A 27,227-nucleotide genomic window follows, 5' to 3' on the forward strand; every position below is an offset into this window, starting at 1 on the left:
AACTTCAAAGTTTAAAACTAAAATGCAGCATGTTATTTATAAAATAGACTTTCACAAATACAATTTTTTGAATATAAATTATTTATTTAATACTCAATGCCTCAATCATTAAACGTACTATCAAAAATGTCTCTCTTAAATTAAATTAGCTATTAGTCTCTTAAAAGACAATAAAACAGACACAATGTAATAAATCCAATATCAAGATGGAAACATTTATTATTACACATAAACAAACTTTTGATAAATTAATAATTTAACATAATCATCAGATGGCATTATGTAAACAAATCATACAATATTTTCTTGCTTTCATCAGAAAAATGTTCTCTGAATGCATTATTTACTTGATATTCAGCCAATTGTTTTTGGTACATCTCATATCTGATTTCTTGTTTTATAAATCCATTCGTGGGAATCTGAAAGGGATATTTGAAGGTTGGTTGAAAAATTAGTAAAAGCTATAAATGTAAACTTTCAAGAAACTAACAGAGTCAAACCCTCATTACCCTAATCTAGGCAAGCAAAGCTATTTCCTATTTTTTAGAAAGTTTTTAATACTTAATTTATTTTTTGTGGCATATGCTGCAAGAGTTATATGTATAATAATAAGCATTACAATAAGTGTACTGCTGAGTATCTAAACTTATATATAAATTCACCAAACACTGGTTGTAAACAATTTTAAATAAGTATACCAGATAAAGCCTTCATTTAAAAACTTGTATTGAAACCTTATTTATCCCCATGTGAGTGATAAAGAAGAAAACGTAATTGTGATTTCTAATTTTTCTACAGCTGCATTGTTAGCAGTGGCGTACGCAGAATTTTTTCAATGGGGGTGTTCATAATTTTCTGAAGCTACTAAAAGAAATTCGAGTATGTAATAAAGCACTTTTATTTCCCTAATTTAGACAGCTAGACAGTTTTGACTTTTTATTTAGACAACATTGTTTAGTTAAATTTTGATTTGATTTTTTAAGTTTAAGAACATAATGTAATATCTTCTCGCATGTATTATCTTCTGAAAAAAGTCCAATGTCATATGGGTGGGAAGTAACACTTTGAGGGCCACTTTCATCAGATTTTGTTATGCTAGAAACGTTTTCTTCAACGGAAGTATCACATTTCTGTACAACAGAAAATTTACATTGTACACCGTTCCCCCTTTTATATAATTTTTCACCGCATCTCCAAAATTTTAAAATTGTCTCAAAGATGACAGAATGTCAAGATTCCAGAATCATCGCGTAAAGACCTCGCGAATAACAGCCAGTCTCGAAAACTATCGCGACTGGCAGAACAGAAAGGAACCAGTCCATAACAGTATTACTTGAATTTGGTTTCAAAAGTACAACCCTATTATAGTAAATGTTTTTTTCAGTATTCTGAGAAATACCATGAGAAAAAAGGTAGGCATAAGGCAAATGAAAATATATAGTCTTAAAAAATAATACCCGCATAATTTCTACTAAAATTTTTATTTTTGCCATTTTGCCTGAGCTCAAGGGGGGTGTTCAAACACCTAAACCCCTCCCTTGCGTACGCCACTGATTGTTAGTGTCAGCAATATGGGCTAAAACAGGTGGTAGTTAAATATTGGAAGAGAGCGAAAGACTGTATTCAATAAATAGAAATATATTACTAATTTACGTTTTTATTTAAAAACAAAATAATATAGTTTTTTATTTAAAATAAAAGTCAAGCTACTTTTGTTTTAAAATTTATTAAAATAAATGTTGAAATTTTCTTACTGAAGAAATTATTCAAATCAATTAATTTTCTTCAAAGTGTTTTTCTTATAACATTTTATTTATATTGATATACAAATAACAAAATATAGCACATGTTTTTAGTTAAATTATTGAAATTTATTTTGTCAGTAAATTTAAAATCAAATGTATTGGATAGTATTGACTGCTCAGTGATAAAGTTCTCATTTACAAAAGAAGGAAAAAACAAACAAACAAACAAACCTTGTATAACGTTTAAATGAGACTACTGTAAGATTAAAGTTTTTGTTTCTTATTGCCTTGCTATTATTTCTTACATATTTTGTATAAGCAAATATTTTATTTTTTGTAGTATGCTTTAAATGTACTACAAAAATTAAAAATTACAAAATATATGAAACTTGGAAAAAAATTAAGTTTATACTGCACATTTTCATTTTGTTAAAAATTTACATTTCTCTATAAAATATACTCATTCTTAGCAGTGTAACTAAATCTAAGGTATAGTTTTGTTTAATGACAAACATAATTTTTGCAAATAATTTAAAATAATTTCAAAATATATTTACCATTTCTGCATAGGATTTTATTGAAGGAACCAAAGCAGGACACTTCATCACAGTTTTCTTCACAATTTCAGGGTGAGGGGTGGATTCAGCAAGTCTGAAATATAAATTGAAAGCCTCAAATCTGATGATGTAATTCTTGCTCTGCATCACATCAGATAATAGCTGTGCAATGGCTGATGTCAATGAATCAAGCTAAAACAGAATTTAAAAAGAATTACTCTTAGAGAAGGTAGTTTTGTATCATGATTCTAAAATTATAAACATTGTACCTAGAAATTTAATACATGTCTCCAATTCTCGTGTAATATAATATGCATTTTCGAGACCAGAACTTAAGTTATCACATGCAAATTAATGGGTTCTTTCCAGACAGAGAAAGGATATTTCTTCCAATTTAACCAATGAAGAATTATGGGTATGTCATTTCTGCAATCATTCTTTCATTAATACTATTTTCAAATAAAAATTGCTAAATAATGCTACCAATTTTACTAAATCACACTTTATTTTTAAAATTAACAACCTAAGCAGCAGGTTGAAAAACCCTGTTTCAGACAGAAAGGTACCAATTTGCCTGAGAAATAAAAGTAGCTGGCGAGAGGCACTTTGCAACGACCATGCCGTTAGTCTCAAAATTATGAAACCCTAACCTCCATGATTTTGTAAATACTATTTATTTTACAAAAATGATAAAAATTTGTTTTGCTAACTATTATTATATGAAATATTTTTCAACTTAAATGCAACTAAAATGCATATTTTTTTCCAGAGAATTTTGTAAAAAATAGCTATGTATCTTTTCAGTAGTTTGAGATTTAGAACAAAAATTAAGGAATAACTAAAAATAGAGCGGATTGGCACCTATAGACCATAAAATAAGAGGGATTAAAAAATTTTCATAACACATGGGGTAAAAAACTTAATAAAGATGCCTAGATATTTAAAAATAAATATAGATATACATAAGCTACACATTTAAAAATGATGTAATGAAAAATATCATTAAAATTTTTATTAATCACTATTAGTTCTACAATCAATTGTAAAGTCTTGTTGTCGTAAAATTGTTCATTTCATAACCCTGATAGATTTGGAATGAGATTCTGTTGAGTTATTCTAATAAATTATATTTTTTAAACTGATTATTAAATGTTTGATTTGTTTCTATTATTATTAAATAAAATTACATTAGGGGCAAAATTTCAATTGCTTCAATTTCTTAACCTTATACTTTCAGCCCATTATATAGAGTTTAATAAAAAAAATTTCTGCAAAAATATATGTAAAGAAGCATTTGTTTACACAATTTGATAAAAATTGTGTTGTTAAAAAATAAGTAATAATGAAAATTATATATAAAACACAATATATAACATAATTTTCCTACCAATTACAGCACATTTGATCAAAACAAATTTGACGATTAAATACTAAAAATATTAACTCATAAATGGTGAAGTTTTTCAAGCAAAAAATATAAGATAAGTATTTAAATAACAGGAATATCACTAAGTTTCGAAGAAAATAGTCATGAGTTGGATGCAAAAGAGTGTAAGAATAATTCTAAATCAAATATTGTCAAAAATTATAACTCTTTATTTTGATCATTATTACCTCTTTATTATTTCTTGACAAATTTTTTCCACAGAATGCTTTTAAGAATGAAACAACAGCTAGATTGATTTCAAAAATATCACTCTTGAATACAATAGAAGCAAATTCTATAAACTGAAAAAAAAATTACAATTAGATGAACTTTTTCAATATATATATATATATATATATATATATATATAAATATATTAAGACTAATTTATAGAAAAACTCAGCTCACACTTTATAAAGGTGACGCATTATTGACATTCAACATTTTTAAATATCTTTTAACATTCCTCTAACTGTTATACAATCAAACAGAAATTACAACATTGAATAAATATTCTACAAGTTACCTAAAATGTTTTTGATTATTCACGGATTCAAGGATTTATAAATACATATAAAAGCATAATTAGAAATTTATTTAAAATAAAAGTATGCAATACATGTCAATTTATTAAAAAAAATTCTACATTATCTTATTATTCACACAAAAAGAAAAAAAAACAAAAAGCACAAAATTTTCCTTAAAATAAAATGCCAACTTAAAATACTAAATCTTTAAAGTAATTCTTACCCTTTATAGAGACTTCTCAAATAAATGATTGAACACTTGAACTCAGATAAAATAAAAACTTTAAGCTTTACTGTGTTTGGGTTGAGTGTTAAATCAACATTCACTTTGCAATAAAATACAAGTATATTTATCATAAAATAAGTAAATCTAAAATACTAATCCATAAATTAAATATCAACATTACCTTTAACAACTCATTTATAGATAGGCTTTCAACATACAAAGTACATAAGTCTAGACTGGAACAAGTCTTTTGAATCATTTTCTGCAAATCATTTCCAACTGGATCATTTAGGCCCTGAATCTGAGAAAAATGCAAGCTTTAGATGCTAGTTAATATAATGACCTATGGTGCAACTGCCTGTGAATTAGGGGATTCAGACAGAAAATGTGTTTGTGTAAATAAATTTGCGTTTTGTAATGTGTGTGTAATTTTGCACATAAATAAAGGGTCTTTGAAATTGATGCAATTCAAAAAATTCAAACAATTTAAAAATTAGAACTGTAAAAATTTCACATCAGAATTAATTGCTCAATCTGTTGGTCAGAGTCTTTGCATATCGTGCCAGGGTTCACTTCCCCAAACTATAGGCTGGTTTTCTGGTCAGCTTATATTTTCTTGGATTGTGTCTTAATAATTCAGAATTTAATGTAATGTTTGTAGTAATTTCAGAGCAGGAAAAGTTCATTTGAGACTTGACTGTTGACGTGGAGTCCAGGTGTTTACTACTGCCACCTGTCACCCAATCTAAATTAAGAAAGGAGACAGACTTGACAATTTAATGTAATGCTCGTAGTAATTTCAGAGCAGGAAAGGTTCATTTGAGCAGGGGTAATTGTGAGCCCAAGTCAAAATTCCGGAAAATTTCTTGAGTAAAAAAAAAAAGCTTAAATCGAAAAATTAGAAAAAAGTTTATACAAGGTTTTTTCCTTTTTCTCAACATTTCTTAGTTTACTTAAAATATATTTAAAATTTTTAACATTCCTATACCATTTACAAGAACCTATGTCAACCTGGAGCAGTAATTGAAATTTACAAATGTCTTTCTTGAGTTTTTGATTATAATGATTATTTACTGATAAAAAATTAATATTAATCTTGGATATAAGCTTATAAAGTATCTGGCACTCCCTTACAAATAAAATAAACTGTGTTTCAAAGTTCCACCTATGAAAATTCGATTTCCGAAAACTTTTGTGATCAATGATTTTTTGAAACGTCTGAACCTTCGATCTCCGGAAACTTCCGGATCACAGTTAGCAAAAAATCCGGAAATCCGGATTTTTTCCGGACCACAATCAGCCCTGTTTGAGACTTACTACCATCTGTCCCTCAATCTAAATTAAGAAAGGAGACAGACTTGTCAATTTAATGTAATGCTCGTAGTAATTTCACAGCAGGAAAGGTTAATTTGAGACTTAATACCATCTGTCCCCCAATCTAAATTAAGAAAGGAGACAGACTTGTCAATTTAATGAAATGCTCGTAGTAATTTCAGAGCAGGAATGGTTCATTTGATACTTATTACTATCTGTCCCCCAATCTAAATTAAGAAAGGAGACAGACTTGTCAATTTAATGTAATGCTCATAGTAATTTCAGAGCAGGAAAGGTTTATTTGAGACTCGACTGTTGGCTTGGAGTCCAGGTGTTTACTACTACCATCTGTCTCCCAATCTAAATTAAGAAAGGAGACAGACTTGTCAATTTAATGTAATGCTCATAGTAATTTCAGAGCAGGAAAGGTTTATTTGAGACTCGACTGTTGGCTTGGAGTCCAGGTGTTTACTACTACCATCTGTCTCCCAATCTAAATTAAGAAAGGAGACAGACTTGTCAACCACAGAAATTCGAAAAGCCTGAGACTTTTTGTGAACACTGCATAGCGTAATAAGCAAAACAGAGCTGTGAAAAAAATTTATTAATATATTCTTTAAATTTATGAAAGTTACTTTTTTACCCTTAAAAATTAGAGAATAAATCATTCTCTCTATTTAAGAGAAGAAAAAAACAGAATGAGTCACTGATTTAAAATTTTTCATAAAAAGTTGCATAACAATTTTTCTGAAACTCTTTCGAGTTTGCCTATCCAACAAATTCTCTAAAGTTTGAATTGACTAAGGACAGAATCAGGTTTGGATTTTTTTAATGAATTTAAATATTCTTTCACAGGTCACATCTGTGGCAGGAATGGTTAATACTGCCAAGTTTAACTATACAGGTATTACTGTACATCGCACTGTAAGTATTAAACTACTTTCCTCGCGACTGACTCTTTGTCATTTTGTTCAGTTTTAAAACAACTTGGCACTTTTAAACACAAAACTGAGCTTCTAGATTTTAAAAAAATCCAACTTTATCATATTTTCCTAAAACTTTCACAAACACTAAAAAACTAATATTAAAAAAACTTGCGCTTGAAAAAGAAATAATTGATAGATTATTTAAATTAGCCAATTTAGCGTGAAGTGTGATATATGCGTAATTAATGCAGTAGTTTGAATAAGTTTAATTAACTTTAATTAATTAGTGTTACAATTTATTTTGGTTGTTTAGACATTCCATGATAAAGATCCAAAAAAAAAAAAGAAAAAAAAAAGAATCAACAATAAACTAAACTACATTTTAACTACAAAATTGCTGACACGAAGGAAAGTTTTGAGGGTTGTTTGCAAGCTGGCACAGGTTCACTAAGAAGCTTGATGTCCTGAGGTTGAACACAAAAGTCTGAGAGTTGGCTGGTCTGTAGCATATGTGAGCATGTGCCAGTATTGTTCTGATCATCATTAAAAATGACTCAATATAAACTTTCTAATAACTTAATTTGAAAACTGAAACTGTAGCATAATCTGCCCATTAGCATTTTTAAATTACAACCCATTGATTATTAAAGCTGATACGAAGTAATGTAAAGATAGTGGCTTAATATAAATGCATGTTTTATTTAAAATAATTATTTGCTATAAAATTAAACAGAAAGCAGCAGTTTTAATAAAAAAAATAACGAAAAAGTAACTTATACATACAACAGGAATTATTCTTTCAAAGCAAATATCAGTCACGGGAGATAAATTTTTCATCTGTGTTAGATTAAGAGTGGAAACAATTCTACTGATACCTAGCAAACTGTGCATATTTTCATTTTCTTCAAATAATCGAATCTGCAAAATATTCAGAGAATAATAAAGATAGAATATGTAAATTTTTAATAAACAGTATAAAATTGAACAATGATTGGTCAATATCAAATTATGTAATTTTTTTCAGAAAAGTCTAGCAGTTATGAACTAATATAATCTTAACTCAATGGCTTCCGTTTGGATAAATATGTAACTTCTGAAACAAAAATGTTTAAATGATTCATGCGAAGATCTTATGAATGTGCACTATTCCTCTTTGAAAAAGTGCCAAATCATAAAATCATGTAGACAAACATCAAAATAATAATATAAAAAAATCAATTTGGAAAGTTAGACAGTTTTTTCATAGTGACAGAATTTAAGGGTTATCAATAGGTAATAGAACTGAAGATAAATCTGAATTTCTAGATGATCCAAACAAGCAATTAAAAATAAATCAATAAGAATATGGATTTCAAAAATTTTTTTAAGTGTAATTTGAAAATAAAAAAACAAAAATAATTTAAAAATATAAATTATTTTAGTTTATAATAACTTAAACTAACCTTTAAATCATCTGGTAATAATTTTAATATCCGTATAAAAAATTGCTCGATTCTTGAATTTTGTTCCTCTTTTAGGATTTTTGCCAGAGTGATGCAGTGTTTATATACATCATTGATTGAAAGAGATCTGCAGAAACACATATAAAGTTATGAATAAAAAGTTTTTGTGAGCATTTTTGGGGAATTTTATTAAAAGTCTTACCGTAAATAATACATCCATACATCTGATATTAGCAGAGAAACCATGTCAGAGCTTGAAGAAAAGATGCATAATAAATTTTTGTCCTGGAAAATTAATGGAAATTTCTTTTTTAGCATGACTAATTTTATATTGTTCAAATAACAGTTGCAGAAAATATTTTAAATGCAGTATTTATAGTATAAATTCTATGTAAAAATTAAATGCCAAAACTTGAAACCAAATAAAAAAGTATCCATTAAAATTCTTTAATCAAGTCAGTTTGATTGTGAAAAAAAAAATGGATAAGCTTGATTAAATTTTTTTTTTTATACTTTTATACATTGTTTCTATGCATTGTTCACCTGCATAAAAAGTTTGTACAAATTGATAAAAGGAATGAAGTGTAAGGGATAAAAGGAATCATGAGTCAAATACTTTTTCTGTCAGCTTCAAAAAAGAAATAACTTTCAAGACGGTTAGAAAAAATTCCTAGCTAAATTCGAGGTATTTTCGAAAGAATAGGCTTTTTAATGTTAAACTAATAATTTATTAAAAAATTTCTCAATAAATTTTAAATCAGGGCTTTTAATAAACGATCTTGATAGTATATGTACATAGATGATCATATAGCATAAAAAATAAAAAAGTTAAGTTGTTAATAATCAAAATGATCACAAAGAAATACTTACAAACAAAAAGGAAGAATCTGAACAATTTAAGAACAGTTTAGTATATTCAGCTAAGCAGGTATAACAGTGTTCGTATAAAGTTACTAAACTGAAAAAGAAAATGCAGCATTAGTAATAAATTGTGCCAGGTATAGTTTTCTTTTATGAACATTATATTTAAAAATTTCTAAATAAAATGTTAGTATTTTTTTTCAAACAATATGTTTATGTATATTTTAATGTATTTAAATTATTTTGTTAAGAGATGTTACACAATACAGGGTTCCCAATCTTTTACCAAAGCAAAAATTAAGGACTTTTTGGGAGGAATTAAAGATCTTAAAAATAGAATGATTGTTATCATAAAGTATACACATATCCCCAGTGATGGTGCCAATTATTTATTTTCTTAAAAATAAATAAATAAAAATGATAAAATACAATTTTATTATAATACAAGTATTGATGTATTTGTATTCATTACCAGGGTTTGCCAAGATGGAACCAGGCAAGTTTTGAGAACAGAAGTGAGTTTTCTCTGGTGGGGCCATTAGAACTTCCTTCCAAGTTGGATTTTTTCCAATTGAGCTAGATTATTTTTATTTGATTAAAAACAACAATTTACTGAACTAGATTAATAGGTTAGAAAAATAATTTTCTTTAGAGCAAGACTTTAAAATAATTGAAGATAAATTAACTTTCTAAATAGTTCAAGAGCATACTAATGTGCCTTGTCTGCTAAGGTAAATTTCGAAATTACCCCCTCCAGTGCCAACGGTTTTCACAGGGGCACGCAGTTTTGGTGAGCATAGGAGAAAAAGAAAAGGCAAGCTTTTCAATCTAAAAACTATTTTTTTTTCTTTTACAAAAAATAAACAAATAATAATAAAAAACATTGAAGTATAACAGTATTAAAATAAAAAATTTGCCGTAATGAATGTAAAAAAGTAACACGATATTCCGAAGTCCCTGACTACAAAGATGAAGGGGCACGTAGTTTTGGTATGCATAGGAGAAAAAGAAGAGGCAAGCTTTTCAATCTAAAAACTATTTTTTTTCTTTTACAAAAAATAAACAAATAATAATAAAAAAACATTAAAGTATAACAATACAATAATTAAAAATTTGCTGTAATAAATGTAAAAAAGTAATGCGATATTCCAAAGTCTCTGACTACCAAGACGAAGAAAAATAGTCATCTAATTCACTCTCAGACATATTTGCACATAAAATAAAAAATATTACTACGCATGGAGACAAAAACGGGAAGGAAAGAAAAGTAAAAAAGTGCATACAACTCAAGCCCAATTAATAACTGAACAGCTGTGATTTACTTTTCCTTCCCTCCCTCTCCTAATCCATCGAAAACACTCTCAAGGGCATTAAATTGCACTCCAAAGCTGTGGGAGTAGTTTTACTGATAGCAGCGCATGGCAAAACGCATTGCACTCTTCGAAAAGGCATATATATACGTCAGGGGCAATATGAATCGGCTTAGTGAAGCAAGGGACAGGCAAGGAGTTAATTATAATAGAAAAGTGAAGTATTTGTTGTTCAATGTGAAACATTGGGGCTCTTAAAACTTTACAAATATTGTTTAATTCATATGAAATTATAATTAGTGTTCTTAAAAATAAAATTTCCCTTGCAAGTGCTTAACTCCTAGTATGATACTAATTTCGAATTTTTTTCAAATATCTAGACTGATTACAGTGATTGAAATTATAATTAAATCCACCCACTTCATTTATGAAAAATTATCAGTTTTATGAAATGAAATTATTTATGTAGCTTGAAAATGTTACTGAACTTTAACACATAATAAAAAAATTAAGTTTATACGTTATTATAGAACATATAAGTATGTTGTTATATATTTGAACTCATAACAGAACCAATGCCGACACATAATAAATAATATAAAATAATAATAAAATCTAAGTTTGAATTTAATTCTAAAAGACTATAAAAATTTTGAGGTCTTTTAATTGAGTAGATTAAAATTTTTATGTCATAATCCATTTGTCTTTAAGAAATAAAAATAATAATGCAACCATCTAAAACCTCAAAAGTAAATTTAAAAAATTGGTTACATGACAACAAAACAAGTTATACATGTAGCTACCAAAGATTTAATTTTCTTGTTAAAAGCAAATCATGCATTACTAATTTTTACTCAGGAAGAAAAATTTAAAGTATTTTTTAAATAACATGAGGTTTTCGTCCAAAGTCTGATAAAGAATCTAGGTTGGCTGGGATTTTTCAAACTAAATTTATTACTGTACAATTAGGAATTTTTAAAAATGTTACTGTTTTCTATAAATATACAGTTACTTATTATACATTGAAATATTGTACACATTTATTTAATTCTTCAAGTTTTTTAGAAAAAGTTTCCATAGGGATTTAAGTGAAAAAAAAGTTTTCTGTTATTTCTTTTCTTAGGGCTTTACTTTGTTTCTATAAGCATGTGCACTACCAGTAGAACTGAATTTGTTGCATTCTGTCGATTTCTAAGGTCAATGTGGGCCTGTTACTTAGGTACCTTAGAACTGTTCCCCCAAAAAACCTAGAACCCCCAAAAAAAGCATGATCTCTTCAACGTGCAGTATCCCCCTTGTCCGCACACTATTCTTTTCTTTTAGAATGCTTCATTCTCCTTATAGAATATAATTCTAGGCAAAAGGAAGAATATATTAATGAAAGAAGAACATGCTTTCTTCACCTTGCCTGTAGCCCTTACACATATTTCTTCTTGTCTCTATAAAATGCTTTACCCTCAATGCACAGTCTCATTCGAGGTGATAAAAGAAGAATATTTTGTTTTAAGACTGAAAAATTGTTTCTATCAACTATAGTGATACTGAAAACTATGGACTTTTGAAAACCTTGTACCAATAATAAGTACTTTTAAGGTCCCATATTTTTTAAAATAAAAAAAATTAAGCAGTTTTTACGAACCCGGTAATAAAAATGTACTAAATAATAAAACAATATCAGGTTTATTTGTAACAGAAAAGCTTTATAAGAAAAAAACTTAACATACATAGACCACAGGATACGAAATAGCAGGGCCTAATGGGGTGAAAAATTAAGCAGATTGTACAGTCTTCACTGAAACTTAAATTGACAGCAACGTCAGAGATATATTAAATATTTTATTTTCTTCTATGTAATTTTTTACATGATTTAAAAACCATGACAATACATTTAGTAGAGCATAATATGCTTATAGAAAATGATAATGAGATTCTAAACACTAAAATTGAAGTTATCTTATGACCAATCTCAATATATGTATTAAAATACCATTTTTATAAAAAATTTAAAGTAAACAAAAAATAGAAAACAGTTGTGACATACTTTGGGGTTTCTTTACTGGAATCTGTCATTAAAGTGGATGGAATTTTTAAATATATAAGTTTGAGGTCATCATCAGGAGTGTCTATAAAAAAAAAACAATTCTGATATCAATAGTTCAATAATTTTTTGTTTCCCTGGTCTAAATTTCCAGGTAATTAGAGGTAAATTTATAACCAACTGTATAGTAAAAAAAATAATACTTACTCTCTTTAAGAGTTGAAAATACTTCAATAAGAAATACATTCTTCTGAAAAAGTTGAAAATGTTCTAAAAAAAAAAGTAATTCCAAATTACATGATTTAATTATAAAAAGGTAGAAAACATTGTTTTCAGAATAAATTGATAATTATTGAAGTACTAATTACTCATGTTATCGCTTTATTATCACTCAGGGGTGATTGTGACACAAAGTAAAAAGCCTTGAAAATTTTATGTTCAAAAACTCGATATCAAGATATCAACTTATATATACTATGCATGTTTAATATATTTTTTGAACTAAGATTTATAGTTAAATTACCTACCTATGAAGAATATCATGCCGTTATAGTAACTAATTTAAGAAAAACCTAGTTCTTATAAAAATCGCGATATTGGATTTTAAAATCGTGCGTATATGAGTTACAATATTGGATTTTAAGAAGGCAAAAATACAAGTCGCAATATAGGATTTTAAAATCACATAAATACAAACTGTGATAAAAGATTTTTAGATTGCGTGAATATGAATCACAATGTACGACTTTTAAATCATATATAAATACAAAAATCGATGTTTGATATTACAAACGCGTGAATAAGAGTCGCAATATTGGATTTTAAAAACGCTCAAATACGAATCGCGATATAGGATTTTCAAATTACGTGAATACGATTCACAATGTGTAACTTTTAAATCAAGTAAAAATGACTTTGTTATTTAAACCACATGAATATAATCGTGATATTGGCGCATTCCAGCGTAGTTTCAAATATTAAAAACAGCAAAAATCCGTCAAACCATAAAAAATCTAATAAAATCTAATGGGTGAAATAATTATATGTATGAAAATGATTGATTGGTGTATGATTTAGAGAAAGTTTCACAATTTAAATTTTAGATTGCAAATTTGGTAAAAATTTCTGGAGATTATAAGATTTCATTCGTCGAAGTCTGCGAATTAATGGCCTCAAGAGACACGGAATTCCGTGCAATTCGCAGAAAAATCACACGCGCAGCTCCTAGTTTTTAAACTTGGAAGGATGATACGAAAAACCTTTAATTACAGGGTACACCCAGAATACAATCACCCCATGTCATTTGAAAAGTAGTAAAATCTTTACACACATATTTTTAATTGGAAAATTAAAAAAATAAATAAATTGAATTTATTAAACATAAATGCAAATAATAGGACATGAATAGTTATTAAATATAAAAAAAATATATGCAAAAGAAGAAAAAAAATTTAAATACAAAAAAATCATGAATAAATTCCAAAAATTGAGTAACTAATTTTGGGTCTTGTATAGATAGATCAGTTTTACTTACAAACCTGGATAAATCAGAAATGAAGAAGGGCTAATTTGCTGTTCTTGCAACGAAAGCATAATAACCATTACTTTAGGGGAAAATATAGAAACCAAATAAATTGAAACAGTATATAAATGCAGTAAAAAAATAATGAAAATTTAATTATGAGATTTATTGACAGATAGAATTTTAATAATTGACATTTTAACAAAATATAACACAATATAAAACAAAATGTTAGTGAGAAAACAATCTAAAATGATAAATATAATAAGAAGCTATCTCAAAACAGAAAAATCTGGCCTATAGTAATTTTTATATGAGAAATTCAACTTATCAAAATTTATTGGCAAAATGTTTAATTTATTCTGAAAAAAAAAATCATTTAAGAGTTGTTAAAAAAAATAAAAATATTTCATTATGTAAGACACATAAAAAACATACCTGGGTACACTTTTAAACAATCTAAAGCAGTCAATTTCAGTAAAATTAAAGGTACTTGTAAATCAGGGGATATATCTGTAAAAAGATATGAATATTTAAAATTTAGATAATAAAAAGAGATAAAACACAGACATTCAAATTTAGAACATTATCTTGCCTTCAAAGAACTCAATGTCATCAAATACATAATCCAAAGAGTTATATGGGGCTGGTCCTGTTATTAGAATGAACAACGAACGCTCAACACAGAAACTACTCTTGGCCAGGCCTTCTGGAACAAGAGCTAGGGGCCGACCCAACCTCAGATGGGTTGATTGGTTATGGATCTTGCCGTTTTAAGAATGATTAATTAAAAGACCATGATCAAATATAGAGTGGACAATAGCAAAATCATTGAGAAGGCCAAGGCCCAACCAGAACTGCCCTGCCACTGAAGAAAACAAAGAAGAAAAAAAGAGAGATAAAATAAAACATAGTTGGAGAAGAAAAAAAAGTGTTTTCATGAAAATTTTAAACTAGTATGGCAAATACAATTATTTTCAGAAAAAAGATATAAATCACTTTATTCTTGTAGATAATACAAATTTTAAATGAACTGTATAAATTAATCTTATTAAAATACAGCATTTAAATTTTTATATATTCATATATTTCATATATTTTTCATATAATTTTTATATATTCATATATTTTTATATATTTTATATATTCATATATTTTCATATCTGTGACTAAACTTTTCCATAATTTATTAAAATATATAGTTTGAAAACTATATATAAATCATTTCATATAATTGACCTTTCAGTTACAGTTAGTCAGGTGAAAAAATTCTCCTCTCCTTACAGCTCTTTCTTACAGAAATTCATCCCTAACTTAGTCAGTAGGAGGAAACTATTTTTACCAGTTACGAATAGGAAATGTTTTAATGTAATTTGCATGTCACCGCCCGGGAGAAGGCAATAATAGGATTGCAGTGTGCATCTTGGAGGGAGCAATAATAGGATTGTAGTGTGCATCGTAATGGGCAAATATTTTGGCATCTTTAGACATGTTTTGGCATACTTTATTTGTCATGTTAAACACAGAATTAAAAAAGTTAAAATAAATATTTTTTAACTAATTTGTCACAATATAGTAACATTTTCTCTAATACAAGACAAGCAAACATGCAATAATTATTTAAAAACTTTACTCATTAAAAAAAACACGTACTTGCATCTGAAAGATTATAATTAAATTGCTGCTAACGAAATTCTTAATTTTCTTTAATAAATAGTGCATTGTTAGAAGTTTTACTACTTTAAAATCATAAACTCGTTTATTGTTCTACATAATGCCAAAAAAGCAAAGCTATTAGAACTGCTAGCAATATACGTCATAAGTCTTTTGCATTATTGAAGATTATTTTATTTATCCGTTTGAAAAAAAGAGACCAATTGTAGACTTTTTTGAATATTTATTTTACTTGTTTTTTTCTTATTTTTTTAGAGTTACATCTATTACACACACACACACATTCATTCAAAATTTAAATGCAAATATTCTTAAACATAAAAATTTCATTTACAGAGGTAAGATTAATATTTTCATTAGATAAATTAATTTTCAAATATAGTTTGTTGAACAGAATTCATTAAGCTTAATGGTAGTTATGTAATCAATTTTTCATACATGGAATTTTGCTGTAAAACTATTTGGTATAGAAAACATACTCATTTAACTACATTATCTGTTTTTCATACAAAAATATGTGCTTTCATTATCGTGCCTTTACTTTTTTCTTTCAAAATAAATAAATTTGTTAATTGTTACTACTCTTAGCTTACTTTTAAGGGTCAATTTGTCTAGAAATGTCTACACCACAATAAAAAAAATAATGAATAAATAAAAAAATAAAATTAAAATAAAAGAAAAGAAGATAAAAGAGGCTACAAACTAAGTTTTTGCACATTTGGTACCTTTCAAATTTCTGTTACGGTATGTATTTCATGCAAAATGTTTCATGTCATACCCAATGTTATATTGATCAGCTCTGATAAGTTAATGTTAAAATTCTATAATATTTCAATTCATTAATATTTCATGAGAACATATTTTGAAATATAAAAAATAATGAAATGGCACTGAAAATTTAAAGAAGAAAAGCAGAGATGTTTATCAATTTTAGAACAAATATATTACATAATAAAAAAAAGTGTGCCACATTTCTATTAAGCTTATTTTCGGACCTTATATTGGTAAAATAAATATCATTTTAAAATTCAGAATAAATTCATTTTCAAATTTTGTTTTAAAATATTATGTAATATTTTACATTATTAAATGCAAACTAATATTAGTTAGAAGCTTAATTTTAAACCAATTCGTTTTCTTAATACTTTCCTTGAATTTTTTTATAAAACAAAGAGAATTATTTTTCTTCATTTCGCTTTTATTTATTTATTTTTGTAAGAAGCAGGAAAGGTTCGTACCAAAGAAAGTATCTACTGAACTAAAGTCTTTCACAACTTACACATCGCATATGAAAATGAAAATTTTAAAGTCACAGATTATAAGACACATCTATACAAGCTCTATTGACATAATGAAGGTAAAGCATGCATTTCCGTTTATCATGATACAGCCTCTTTGAGCTAACTATTAAAGATTGAGCTAACTATTAAAGATTTTAAAAATGAATGACCCCAAATATATTATCATTAAGAGCATACATTCCAGCAGTTAACACAATAAAAAGCAGGAAATGGCAATTCACATTTAGAAACGGCTGAAATGATTTCAGTATCCTCTCTCTTTCAGAGAAGGAATAATAATTTATTTCGAGCTAAGTAAGTCACATGCTGTGTAGGTCTTAATAGAAAGATTTCATTGGAATTTGAAAGAAAAATTTGTTGCAAAGAACATGGCAGCAGGAGGGAGAAAGACTGCTTTCTAAAAGTTGTTCACTAGTATATCAAATTTCGAAAAGTGGAGATAGCTTCAATGAGATTTAACTTGCAATTGAAAGTCAACCATTTAAATAGATGCTCTCTTATCTTTCCATAAACACTTAATTTTTTTTCCAAATAAATAAATGATATTAATGCTTTCTTTTTTTAAAAAATCTAGCAAGTTTTAAAAGTTTGGTTAAATAAAATTTCCAGTGAAAAAATTTACACATGCGTCGATCTTCATGTGCACGCTAGATTCAGAATATGAAATGTGTAATTAGATTTTCTCTTTAACCTTTTCCAACTGCTTATTACTAGGGACGGCAAAATGTATTATACTCTGTTCTTATAACATAATAATCTTTTTGTGTGTAATTTTTAATAGTAATATAATTGAAATGTTCATCTGAATCTGTAATACAAAAGCAATACCTTTATAATAATGTTTATTTTTGAAAAATTTAAATTCATACATTTGAGATTTGTTGAATATTTAAAACACTTAGAACTCTTTCAAATTGAAACCACAAAACTGTTACATCTATGATTATTCCTTTGAAATTATAAAAATATTGCGATGATTACGAATATGCTAAAATAGTATTTAGCCTCTTAATTCTCCTGCCATTTTAAATATTTTTAAGCACTGTACAGATCATATTAGTAATACTGAATCTTCACCTGTTAGAGAAAAGGAAAAAATATCTTTTCATATTTGAAACCAATGCTAACAATGTATGTTATTTTAACTTATTATTAGATTTTCAGATCAGAATTTTTTTTTGTAAGTGTTATAATCTTAAAAAATGACAGCAAGTTCAATTTTTTGTCTATCAATACTAAGATATTAAACATTTCTGCAAACAGTCAGAGCAAAGATTTTTTTTTCAGGATAGAATTTTTAACTTTATTTTTTTAACTAAGCACATTTATACACTACAGGAAATATTAAAATAGATGACACAATAATGAGTAGATAAGGTTCAAATTTTTGAATAAGGAATTAACAAGTATCGATTTCTGCTTGAGTAAGTGGACTCACTCTACGTGGCATCTTGAAATATGAAAAATTATTCTTTCAATGAAAAAAGAATAATGAAATGCTAAATGTAAATATCAAACAAAAACAGCAATTTTTTTTAAAAAAAAAAAGAAAAAAAAATAAACAAAAAAGTTAACTAAAACATAAACAAAAACGCAAACAAAAAATTAACAAAAATCTAAACATACATTAAAGATAAGTAACATGAATGTAAGCGAAAAAAAACAAGCAAGAATTAAATTTGCATTAAAAGATTCAAAAAAATAATGTCATTGAAAATATCTCAAATGAAATATAACTAGTAGTTCAAAGGGAATGAACAAAATTGTCACCCCTCAAAACTCGCCAACTGATAACAACAAAGCAAGATCTTTCAGCCAATTCAAATAGAAAGTAAGCAAGCTTGCAGACTTTCCTTCCACAATGGAACCTAATTACTAAAGAAATGACAAGTTCAATGGTGGTCATTGATTATAAGGGGAAAATAATCACTGGTACAAGTGCTGATCCAGCATTGCAATGACAGTTTTTTTGACTAGTACAGCTGTATGGCTGCAAGCAAAGGGTTAAGTAATTAAGAGTAAATAATACTGTAACTGTAATAAAATATTTCTAAATACTTGTTTTCCTTATTTACAATCAGTAGGTTATTTTAGGTAACTACTTAAAGCACTACAAAATTGATTTGGGGTAAGCAGTTAAAATATTATCCATTTTACTTTAATGATAAGAACACAGCAGTAAAAAAATTTTAAATGACATTTATCAACTATATTCATACATTCAAATATATAAATACATTCATTAAATGATTTTAATTCAATGTTGAATTCGTTGCAAAGAAAAAAAATCAGACAAGAGGTAAATAATACAGAAGTTACCTTTATGACTAGAATGCAATGCTGATGTAAAAAACATACTATCAGAGAAAAAGGGTGTGATAGCATGCTTAACAGTTTTCAATAATATTCTTATCACGTTTAAATCTTTTGATTCAGCAGCAGAAAAAGAATGAGTCAATAGTAAAAGGCTAAAATATACAAATACATAAATTAAAAGCAGAAAAAAAAGCTTTTAATACAAATAGTCCTATCCTCAAGGACAAATTATAAGAAACATCAAATTACTTAAATAGATGTAAAGAAAGATTTCTGAGATGTATTATGCTTTCCTCTTTTATATGCCCACTGAACACTTGTATGATTTTCTTCAGTAAACTCAGTTCCATAATGCAGAGTTTAATTTCAGATTCCATGATCTAAAAATACGAAAGTTACGTTAGACCAAATTTTTCATTAGTGTAAAATTTAATAAGTAAAAATTAAATTAAAGATTACATTTTTTTGATCAAAAATAAATCAGAAATGATAAAATGAGAAGAACTTTATTATTTTTTCTTGATGAACTTACTTAAAACAGTAAAGGTTTCACTTAAAAAAAAAAAGCACTCTGTAAGCATTTACAGGAATTATAGTTTGGTATAGCCAAATGAAAAAGAAATTTATATAAATTACTCTGTTTCTATGATACTGAAAACATAGAAAATAACAATAAAACTACATTAAAAAGTTTTGTAAATCATTTGGTTCTGGTGTCAATCGACAAATTTTATACAAATGTAACTTTAAGTAGATGGAAGCATAGAAAATATCAATGACTTTGGTAATTTAAACTCAACATGAATAAAATTCTATTATCATAATAAATAAATTAATAAAAATGAAATAAATCAAATTGCAAGTTTAAGAAAAAAGAATATTTATCTTTATATTTGATTTAATTTAATTACTATGATATAAAAAAAAAACTATAAACCTACATTAAAAATTTCAGTAAATCACTTTGCTTCTGGAGTTAACTGAGAAATTTTATGCACCATTTGTAAGAAAAAAAATCAAGACTTCAGTCATTTAAATTTCATCATTATGAATTAAATTCAAAGAATCTGGAAAAAAAGGTCAAACTGCAAGTGTAAGAAAAAAGAGTGTTTACTTTTTCATTTGATTTAATGCTATCGATGCATCGAGAAACAATTTCTTCTATGTTAAATACTAGCGGTAATAGGAAAACATCTACTTCTATTTTCTCCAAAACAACATCTTTATATTTTGACACAAGCCTAAATTAAAAAGTAAAGACAAGATGAATGTTACTTATGATTAAAAGACTTCTTTATTTTTCAAACAAAATCCTTTTAATGAAGAAAAGTCAAAAGCACAAGTAATAGGACTTAATACTTTAATGCATACAATTAAAACAATTTTAAATTTCTTTAACGATTTTCACACAAATTTTCCTTGTTTTTTCATACAAAAAAATTAACGGAAAAAATTCTAGATAAAAGTTGAGAAATAAAAAATAAATTTAAACAACATTCTGTTAGTTCACTTAGTTAGTTCTGTTAGTTCATTTTATTTTTACTCCAATATTATTATTTTTACTTTAAAACTTTGAATTAGGATAGGAAAACATTTGAAATGAGAAGGGGAAAAAAAAAAAAAAAAACGACACTTACTTTGAGAAAACTTTCCAAAAAATCAAAGAAATATTTTGGTCAATAGTTGATAATAGTTCACACAATTGTCCAATACCACGAGAAACTAAAATGATAGAGTTACTATCATTTTTGTCATAAGAATCGTTGGTGAGTAAAATGTCTAACCTTCCCAATGTAACCTAAAGATAGAAAATAGTTAACAATTCAACAAAATTTCAGATTTGCACAAATAAACTTCATTTCTCTTTAAAATATAAAGATAAATATAATTACTAGTTCAAGTTTAAATGATCCAGAGAAAGAGGCATTTGTTATAATACAATTATAGATTATAGAATATATAATTATAGATTTTAAAAGAATTATTGCTAGTTAATCAGCCTTATTTTCCTCAAACATTAAGGAGTTGGCCCGTTCAGGGAGGTAACTATTAACATGAACCAGCATGTTTCTATTTTTCAAGTTGGCAACAGTTTTCTGGATGAAAGAACACATGAATGGTGTTATGAACACTGACAAATCCTATCATATCTAGAATGGCTTGCAAAATCACATAATTTGAAACGGATGAAAGTTATGCAGAACATGTTGGGACATTAGATAAAACATTGAAATCAGCATTTCGACAATTCCGTAGAACAACCCCTCAGAGAGTGGCTTAAATTTCATGTAACATACCAGCAAAGCTTTGTGGGTTCATCATCTAGTAAAGTCTAGATCGTTATAAAGTCCAGACGCAGAGTTTTACAGTTGCTAAGAAGGATTAATTTTTGTCAACTAGTTTAAATTATCCTGATTAAATAAACATTAGACAAGTGCATAGGATTTCTAATGAAACACCACAATGTGATACATATGTTATCATATAAAAGATTAGTCTAGATGCATCACTATTAGTTGATATAATTTCTTATAATACACATGAATAAAACACATTGATTAATAGAAAGACATTTATTGAAAAAATTATTTTGTCTCTGTTTATATGTATCGTTAATTAGAATTAAAAATACTCAATTCATAGCATTTTTCTCTAGTCACTTCCCAGTTCATGAAATAAAAAATACTAATACAAATGTAAAATTGTGTGGAAAACTCAGCAAACAGATACAGTGAAACCTCCAGGAAAGAACAGCTGTGTAGAGACCTCCTCTACTTGCAAGAGGCACAGAATTTTTTCCATTGACTTAGTGATGAAGAAAATTTTTGGGAGAGACTATTAAAACCACTCCCAGCGACCGGGCAATGTGGTGAAGGTCAAATAAGGAAACACAAAACATCAAAAGAAAAAATAAATAAATAAATAACAATACAAATAAGTGGATTCAAATGCATCTAAATAATTTAGAGAGCTCTTTTTGGCAATTTCTAAAAGAGAATGAAAACATCATGTGGCAGTTAGAATGCATTAAAGATGATGCTATAAATGGTTTATTTTTAGAGTTGAAAGTTTAAAAAATTAGAAAAACAAAGTTATTTAAAAAAACAAACAAAAAAACTAAGCATATCAAACAAGCAAACCTCTTCTCATTTTTAAAGCTAATTTTTATGATAGAGTTATGCAAATTTAAACAAAAAAAATTACTTATTTAAAATAGTTCTATAGTTAAAATAAAAACAAGAAAGAGAAAAAAAGCTCTAGTAAAAAATGAAAAACTCATGAGGTGTGATAAATATTCATGAAAATCAAAAATCTACATTGCTTAGTATCGAAAACCAAGATGCAAAAGTGTAGAATTAATGTGGCCAATTCATTAGGATTGAAGATATAACCTTAAAATGATAATATGTAAAATCTAACAAAAAACAGTTTAATTATTTAAAGGACATATTTACTTTCTGTACATCTTGTATATTTTTATAAAAACTTCCCAATTCATTAGTAAACTCTTCAAAGAGTTCACCATAGAAGGTTTCGCTTACCTGGAAAAAAAATACAAAAATAAGTATTTTGCAAAAGAATTATAAATAATTTATATAACTTTGACGCATCTGTTGGAAAACACAGATGATAGCAAGGTTCATGTCTTATATGTTGCTTTAAAACTGCTGCCTATTCACTGTAAGTTTGAAAAAGTTGTTTTACTCTCAAATTCCCAGACTGCAATCCAAGCAAGTAGCTTGCTAGGAAACCCTTTTTTTGATTAAATATTCTAGTATAGAAGCACATATAACTTTTAGAATAGGAGAACAAAAGTGTAATTATGGAGTGGATATCTAGCCACTGTAGCATATACAGTAAAAAGCAGGCTGATTTCCTTACTAGGAAGGGTACTCAACTATTTTAACCATATTGCTCTGGGCTGCCTAATCACCCTATAAAACTTTGTATAAAATATACAACAAAATGAGGACCCTTTCTTGGCTACGAGAAAATATAAAGAATAAGAATTTGAGTGAGGCAAACATAAAAGCAATACTAGATAAGCCTTATTGAATAAAGTTGCTCTTTTTTGTCACCTAACAGGCCATAGCCCTTTGCATAAACATGATCATTCAAACTGTCCTCTATATGACATCCCCCCCCTAAAGTATAAATTAAAAATACCTCCATCGCTGCAAAATATAAGACTGCAAGATATTAGCATGATAAATAGCTTCTGCTTTTCTTCTTGTGTACTGATGTTTTTTATTTTTATTTTGTGGCATATGTTTGCATTTCCCGGAGTTGGAAAAAAAATGTATATAACATGAAATCAAATTTAGGCTATATTTTCAAATGATGAAATAAAGACAAAATCAGCCTAAATGTTTTTGCTAAGAGATATATTAAAATTAGCTTTCAAATTTTGCACAAAGAACTATATATGTAGAATAACTTTTTACTCAAGTATTGATTATATATTTTATTATATTAAAAAAAATGATTCTGGTTAATTAAGATGTTTTCTCAAAAACTTGTTCTTTTTCACAATTAAATTATTATTTTTGTAAAAAATAAGATAGATTATGAAATTTTTTAAGGTACAAATTATTTAACAATTGTACTAAATTCAAAATTAATAATCACAATTGAAGACCATAAAAATGAGGGACTTTGTGAAGTTGTTTATTCATAATAAAATCAGGTTTTATATGCCTTATCTTATATGCTTTGTGCCTTATATTATTCCCTTTCCTATGTTAGCATTTACAAAATAATAATAAACATAATTACTTTACAGTGATTGTAAGCTTGATGAAGTACAGATATTGATGTTGGAATAATTGCTTTTGTAGCATCAACAGTTTGAGGGCATTCCAAGTACATAAGCAGAATTTTCAAACAGATTTTAGCAGTCTAAAATAAAATTGGAACACTTATAAGTAAATAAATACAAAAGAAATTCAGAAATAAGAAGCTACTTAAAGACATTATGAGTTTAATGGAATAAAACAGTTTGCATACAAATACTGAAGATGGATAAATTCTTTAGTAAGAACAGCTAAATAAACTCCAGCAAGTAGTTTATAAACTGTTAATTGCCTATTAGAATTGCTTGATAGGAGACAATTTAGTAAAAGCAATGAATTTAAATTCCTTAAAATTAAGTAATTGTTGATCTTTGCTTTGTCTGGATAACAAAAAGACAATTATTGATTAAATTGTCAATATGAACAATAAGTCCAGAAAATAAATTCTTATGCTACAATTGATTAAGAATAATTTTTGGTGCATAAAGGGATTAGGTACTACTTATCAATTTTTTCACATCCACTAAGAATTTTTCACTTAAATTGACAATTAGTACATAGTTTTAACAGTTGCATTTCTCATAGTCTTTACATTATTAAGGTCAAGGTGGGTAATTGTGAATAGATTTGAGGTATTTGATGGAAAATGCCAATTCATTACTTAACAGAAAGAGTTACTAAAAATTGGATTAGAAATGTGAGATTCAGCATATTTTAAGTTGTATATTAGTATTGGCAACCAGTATTGGTCAATTTCAACAATATTAAAGTGAGATCCAAGGTGGCTCAAGAGATAGAGTGCTTGTGGTGAACAAGGTTCGAATCCCAGCCAGGACAGGTCGATACGAATTTTGCACTTGGCTTGAACCAACCACAGTGCCGATGTAAAATATCCTCAGTTGTAGGCGGATCATGGGTTAGAGATTCCTTGTCACCAGGCTAACCATGAGAAGTTTTCATAATTTTCCTCAACATGTAGCACAAATGTGAGTTAGACCCATCAAGAAGTCCTACACAAAGGCAAATTTCTCCCAATACTTGATCCAGGCCTCCCTTGCCTTCTGGGTTGGGTACAAAATAACGAGGCTACTGAGTTGAACATTATTCGCCGTAAACCCAAAATTGGGTCGGCTGTTCAACCACAGTTATAAAATAAAATTTTAAAGTGTCCATTAAGTAAAACATGAGAACCATTAAAATTATTTAAAATATACCTTTAGATCTTTGTGTATCACTTCTCTTTCGTTCTGATCTTTTATTAAGCATGGATCTATCATAAAACAAGATGAGAACATTTGAGGTACCTAAAATAATTTCAAGAATTTGCATAAGTTTTTGTATATTTTCTAAAATGCTAAAAAGGTAACTAATTATATAAATTAAAAATTCTTTAGAAACAGGAAGAATTATTTAATCACCAATGAGTACGCCATAGATTTTCAGAAGCAGTCTTGATGGTTGATCTATATTTAATATGAAATCACTTTGATGCATATAATGCTGTTGATATTGAAAGGTGCAAACTTCATTAAGTTCATGGATAGATCTTGGCTATTTATGTAAACTTGAAGGAACTTGTTAGCCATAGCGAGCCATCTTGTATGTGAAAGACTGACATGGCTTTTAATGACACTAGATTAGGTGGACATGTACCAGAAAAAGCTGATTAGGTTACATTGGATGAATATTTTTGATATGAAATTAAAAATATAGTAGAAAAATTCTGAAAATATTCAGTGGTAAAATTTCAAACAAAGCACGATTTTTAGGATATAAATTTTTTTTATTTAATAGAGAATCTTATTTACAAGACGATTTGAAAACTTTTCAAAATTTTGTTGTTTTTTGTAAAGATTTTAATTTAAGCCTTTTGCAGGAATTGAAGATGGTGCATTAAAGTTCTGAACAAATTCTAGAGGGACATAATAGTCCAAATACAACTTTTTTTTTCCCGTTTCAAATATGGAAAACCTTTCTCTACTCCACTCTATTATTCATATATAATATTCATTATATAAATTTGTTTTAACCGAGAGAGAAATATATGTGAAAAAATATGACATTGAATATAATCAGTAATAAGACTTAAAATAGTTAAATAAACATTTTTATATTATATACCTGCAAAATATAACTAAAGTGTGTATTGCTTTTAGTCAGATCTTCTTTTGTGCCATCAAAATATGCTTTCAGAAAGGAATGCAACTCTTCTGTAATAATAATGATGATAATAAAAAACATACATTTCGTAAAATTGAAAAATGGAAAGTTTTAGAGCATTACATTAATGAGAATTTTTTTTTAATTGAAATAAATAATTATCTTTCATATTCAAAGTATGAAAATTAATATAATTCTCGTTGAAAAGAATAGTGATATTGGCTGAACAGTAAACATATGAAAGGAATCAAATAACATTGAAAATCTAATCAAATTATAGAACAGAACTTACACAGCTATTAGACAAGAACAAAATAAAAAGGAATTCAGAAATAAAATCAGCTACTTGTACACAATGGATGTTTTAACTATTCATAATGGTTGAACAATCAATAATTGCAGCACGAACAACTCGACCAGCCTTTATGTAATAGCTAACTATTTGATTTAAAAGTATTAATTTGATATTCTATTGAAACATTAATGACTAATAACCCTCTGAGCACCAGAAAATATTTTATTTTTTATTAAATGTTTGTTTACAAGAAGTTAATATACAGGTATAAAAAGGTTATAAAGTCTTTTCAATAGAATTTCGATTTATTTTATTACTTTGGAAAGGATACATTTTTTGTTCTCGACACTCCAAAAACTTATGAAAAGCTTTTAACTTTGAGAATTTTATGATAAACTTTTAAAATTTTTTATTGATTGATTCAAAAATTTTCAACTGAGTTTATAGGATAGTGATTAATTCATTGATTTTAATAATTTCGTTTAAATTGCAGTTAATAACCTGATAATTGCTGTTATTAAAATATTATCAGAACTTTAAATTTAGAACAATAATTTTATAAAATTACAAAATACAAAAAGAATAAATAAATAAAGAAAAAATAATAAATACCTGCTTTCTCATAGATATCTTTTGTACCACTAATTATCATCTAGTAAGTGCATTAAGTAAATTTTTATTATTTAAGTTATTTATTGATCTTCATAGTTTCAATTTATTGTTAATATATTGCTGTATAAGTTTCGATTATCAAAATTACATCAGAACTTAGTAAGTGTAAGTCCGCGTTTGGC

General features: G+C 27.1%; 1 protein-coding gene across 5 annotated transcripts in view; it reads right to left on the reverse strand.

Annotated features, from left to right (window-relative positions):
- Positions 1–201: 201 nt before the first annotated feature.
- LOC107444385 (FIGNL1-interacting regulator of recombination and mitosis) overlaps positions 202–27,227 on the reverse strand; it is a 32,077-nt gene continuing 5,051 nt past the window's right edge. For 4 of the 5 annotated variants that reach the window (XM_087151833.1, XM_087151834.1, XM_087151836.1 and 1 more), the window contains exons 3-22: positions 27,046–27,085; positions 26,100–26,188; positions 25,193–25,282; positions 23,962–24,084; positions 22,641–22,727; positions 20,823–20,983; positions 20,300–20,426; positions 19,435–19,565; positions 19,189–19,337; positions 14,333–14,407; positions 12,580–12,642; positions 12,376–12,457; positions 9,034–9,121; positions 8,366–8,448; positions 8,164–8,290; positions 7,505–7,639; positions 4,663–4,782; positions 3,917–4,030; positions 2,303–2,494; positions 202–419 (exon numbers count right to left, since the gene is read on the reverse strand). In XM_087151833.1, coding sequence (XP_087007959.1) covers positions 279–419; positions 2,303–2,494; positions 3,917–4,030; positions 4,663–4,782; positions 7,505–7,639; positions 8,164–8,290; positions 8,366–8,448; positions 9,034–9,121; positions 12,376–12,457; positions 12,580–12,642; positions 14,333–14,407; positions 19,189–19,337; positions 19,435–19,565; positions 20,300–20,426; positions 20,823–20,983; positions 22,641–22,727; positions 23,962–24,084; positions 25,193–25,282; positions 26,100–26,188; positions 27,046–27,085 — 2,217 coding nt within the window. In that variant the 3' untranslated portion in view covers positions 202–278. The remainder of the gene's footprint in view (positions 420–2,302; positions 2,495–3,916; positions 4,031–4,662; positions 4,783–7,504; positions 7,640–8,163; positions 8,291–8,365; positions 8,449–9,033; positions 9,122–12,375; positions 12,458–12,579; positions 12,643–14,332; positions 14,408–19,188; positions 19,338–19,434; positions 19,566–20,299; positions 20,427–20,822; positions 20,984–22,640; positions 22,728–23,961; positions 24,085–25,192; positions 25,283–26,099; positions 26,189–27,045; positions 27,086–27,227) is intronic. The other variant, XM_087151838.1, reaches the window with a different exon arrangement.

Source organism: Parasteatoda tepidariorum, chromosome 9 (assembly GCF_982258835.1).
Source record: "Parasteatoda tepidariorum strain Cologne lab strain chromosome 9, Ptep-v5.0, whole genome shotgun sequence".
Classification (NCBI taxonomy): Eukaryota; Metazoa; Arthropoda; class Arachnida; order Araneae; family Theridiidae; genus Parasteatoda; species Parasteatoda tepidariorum.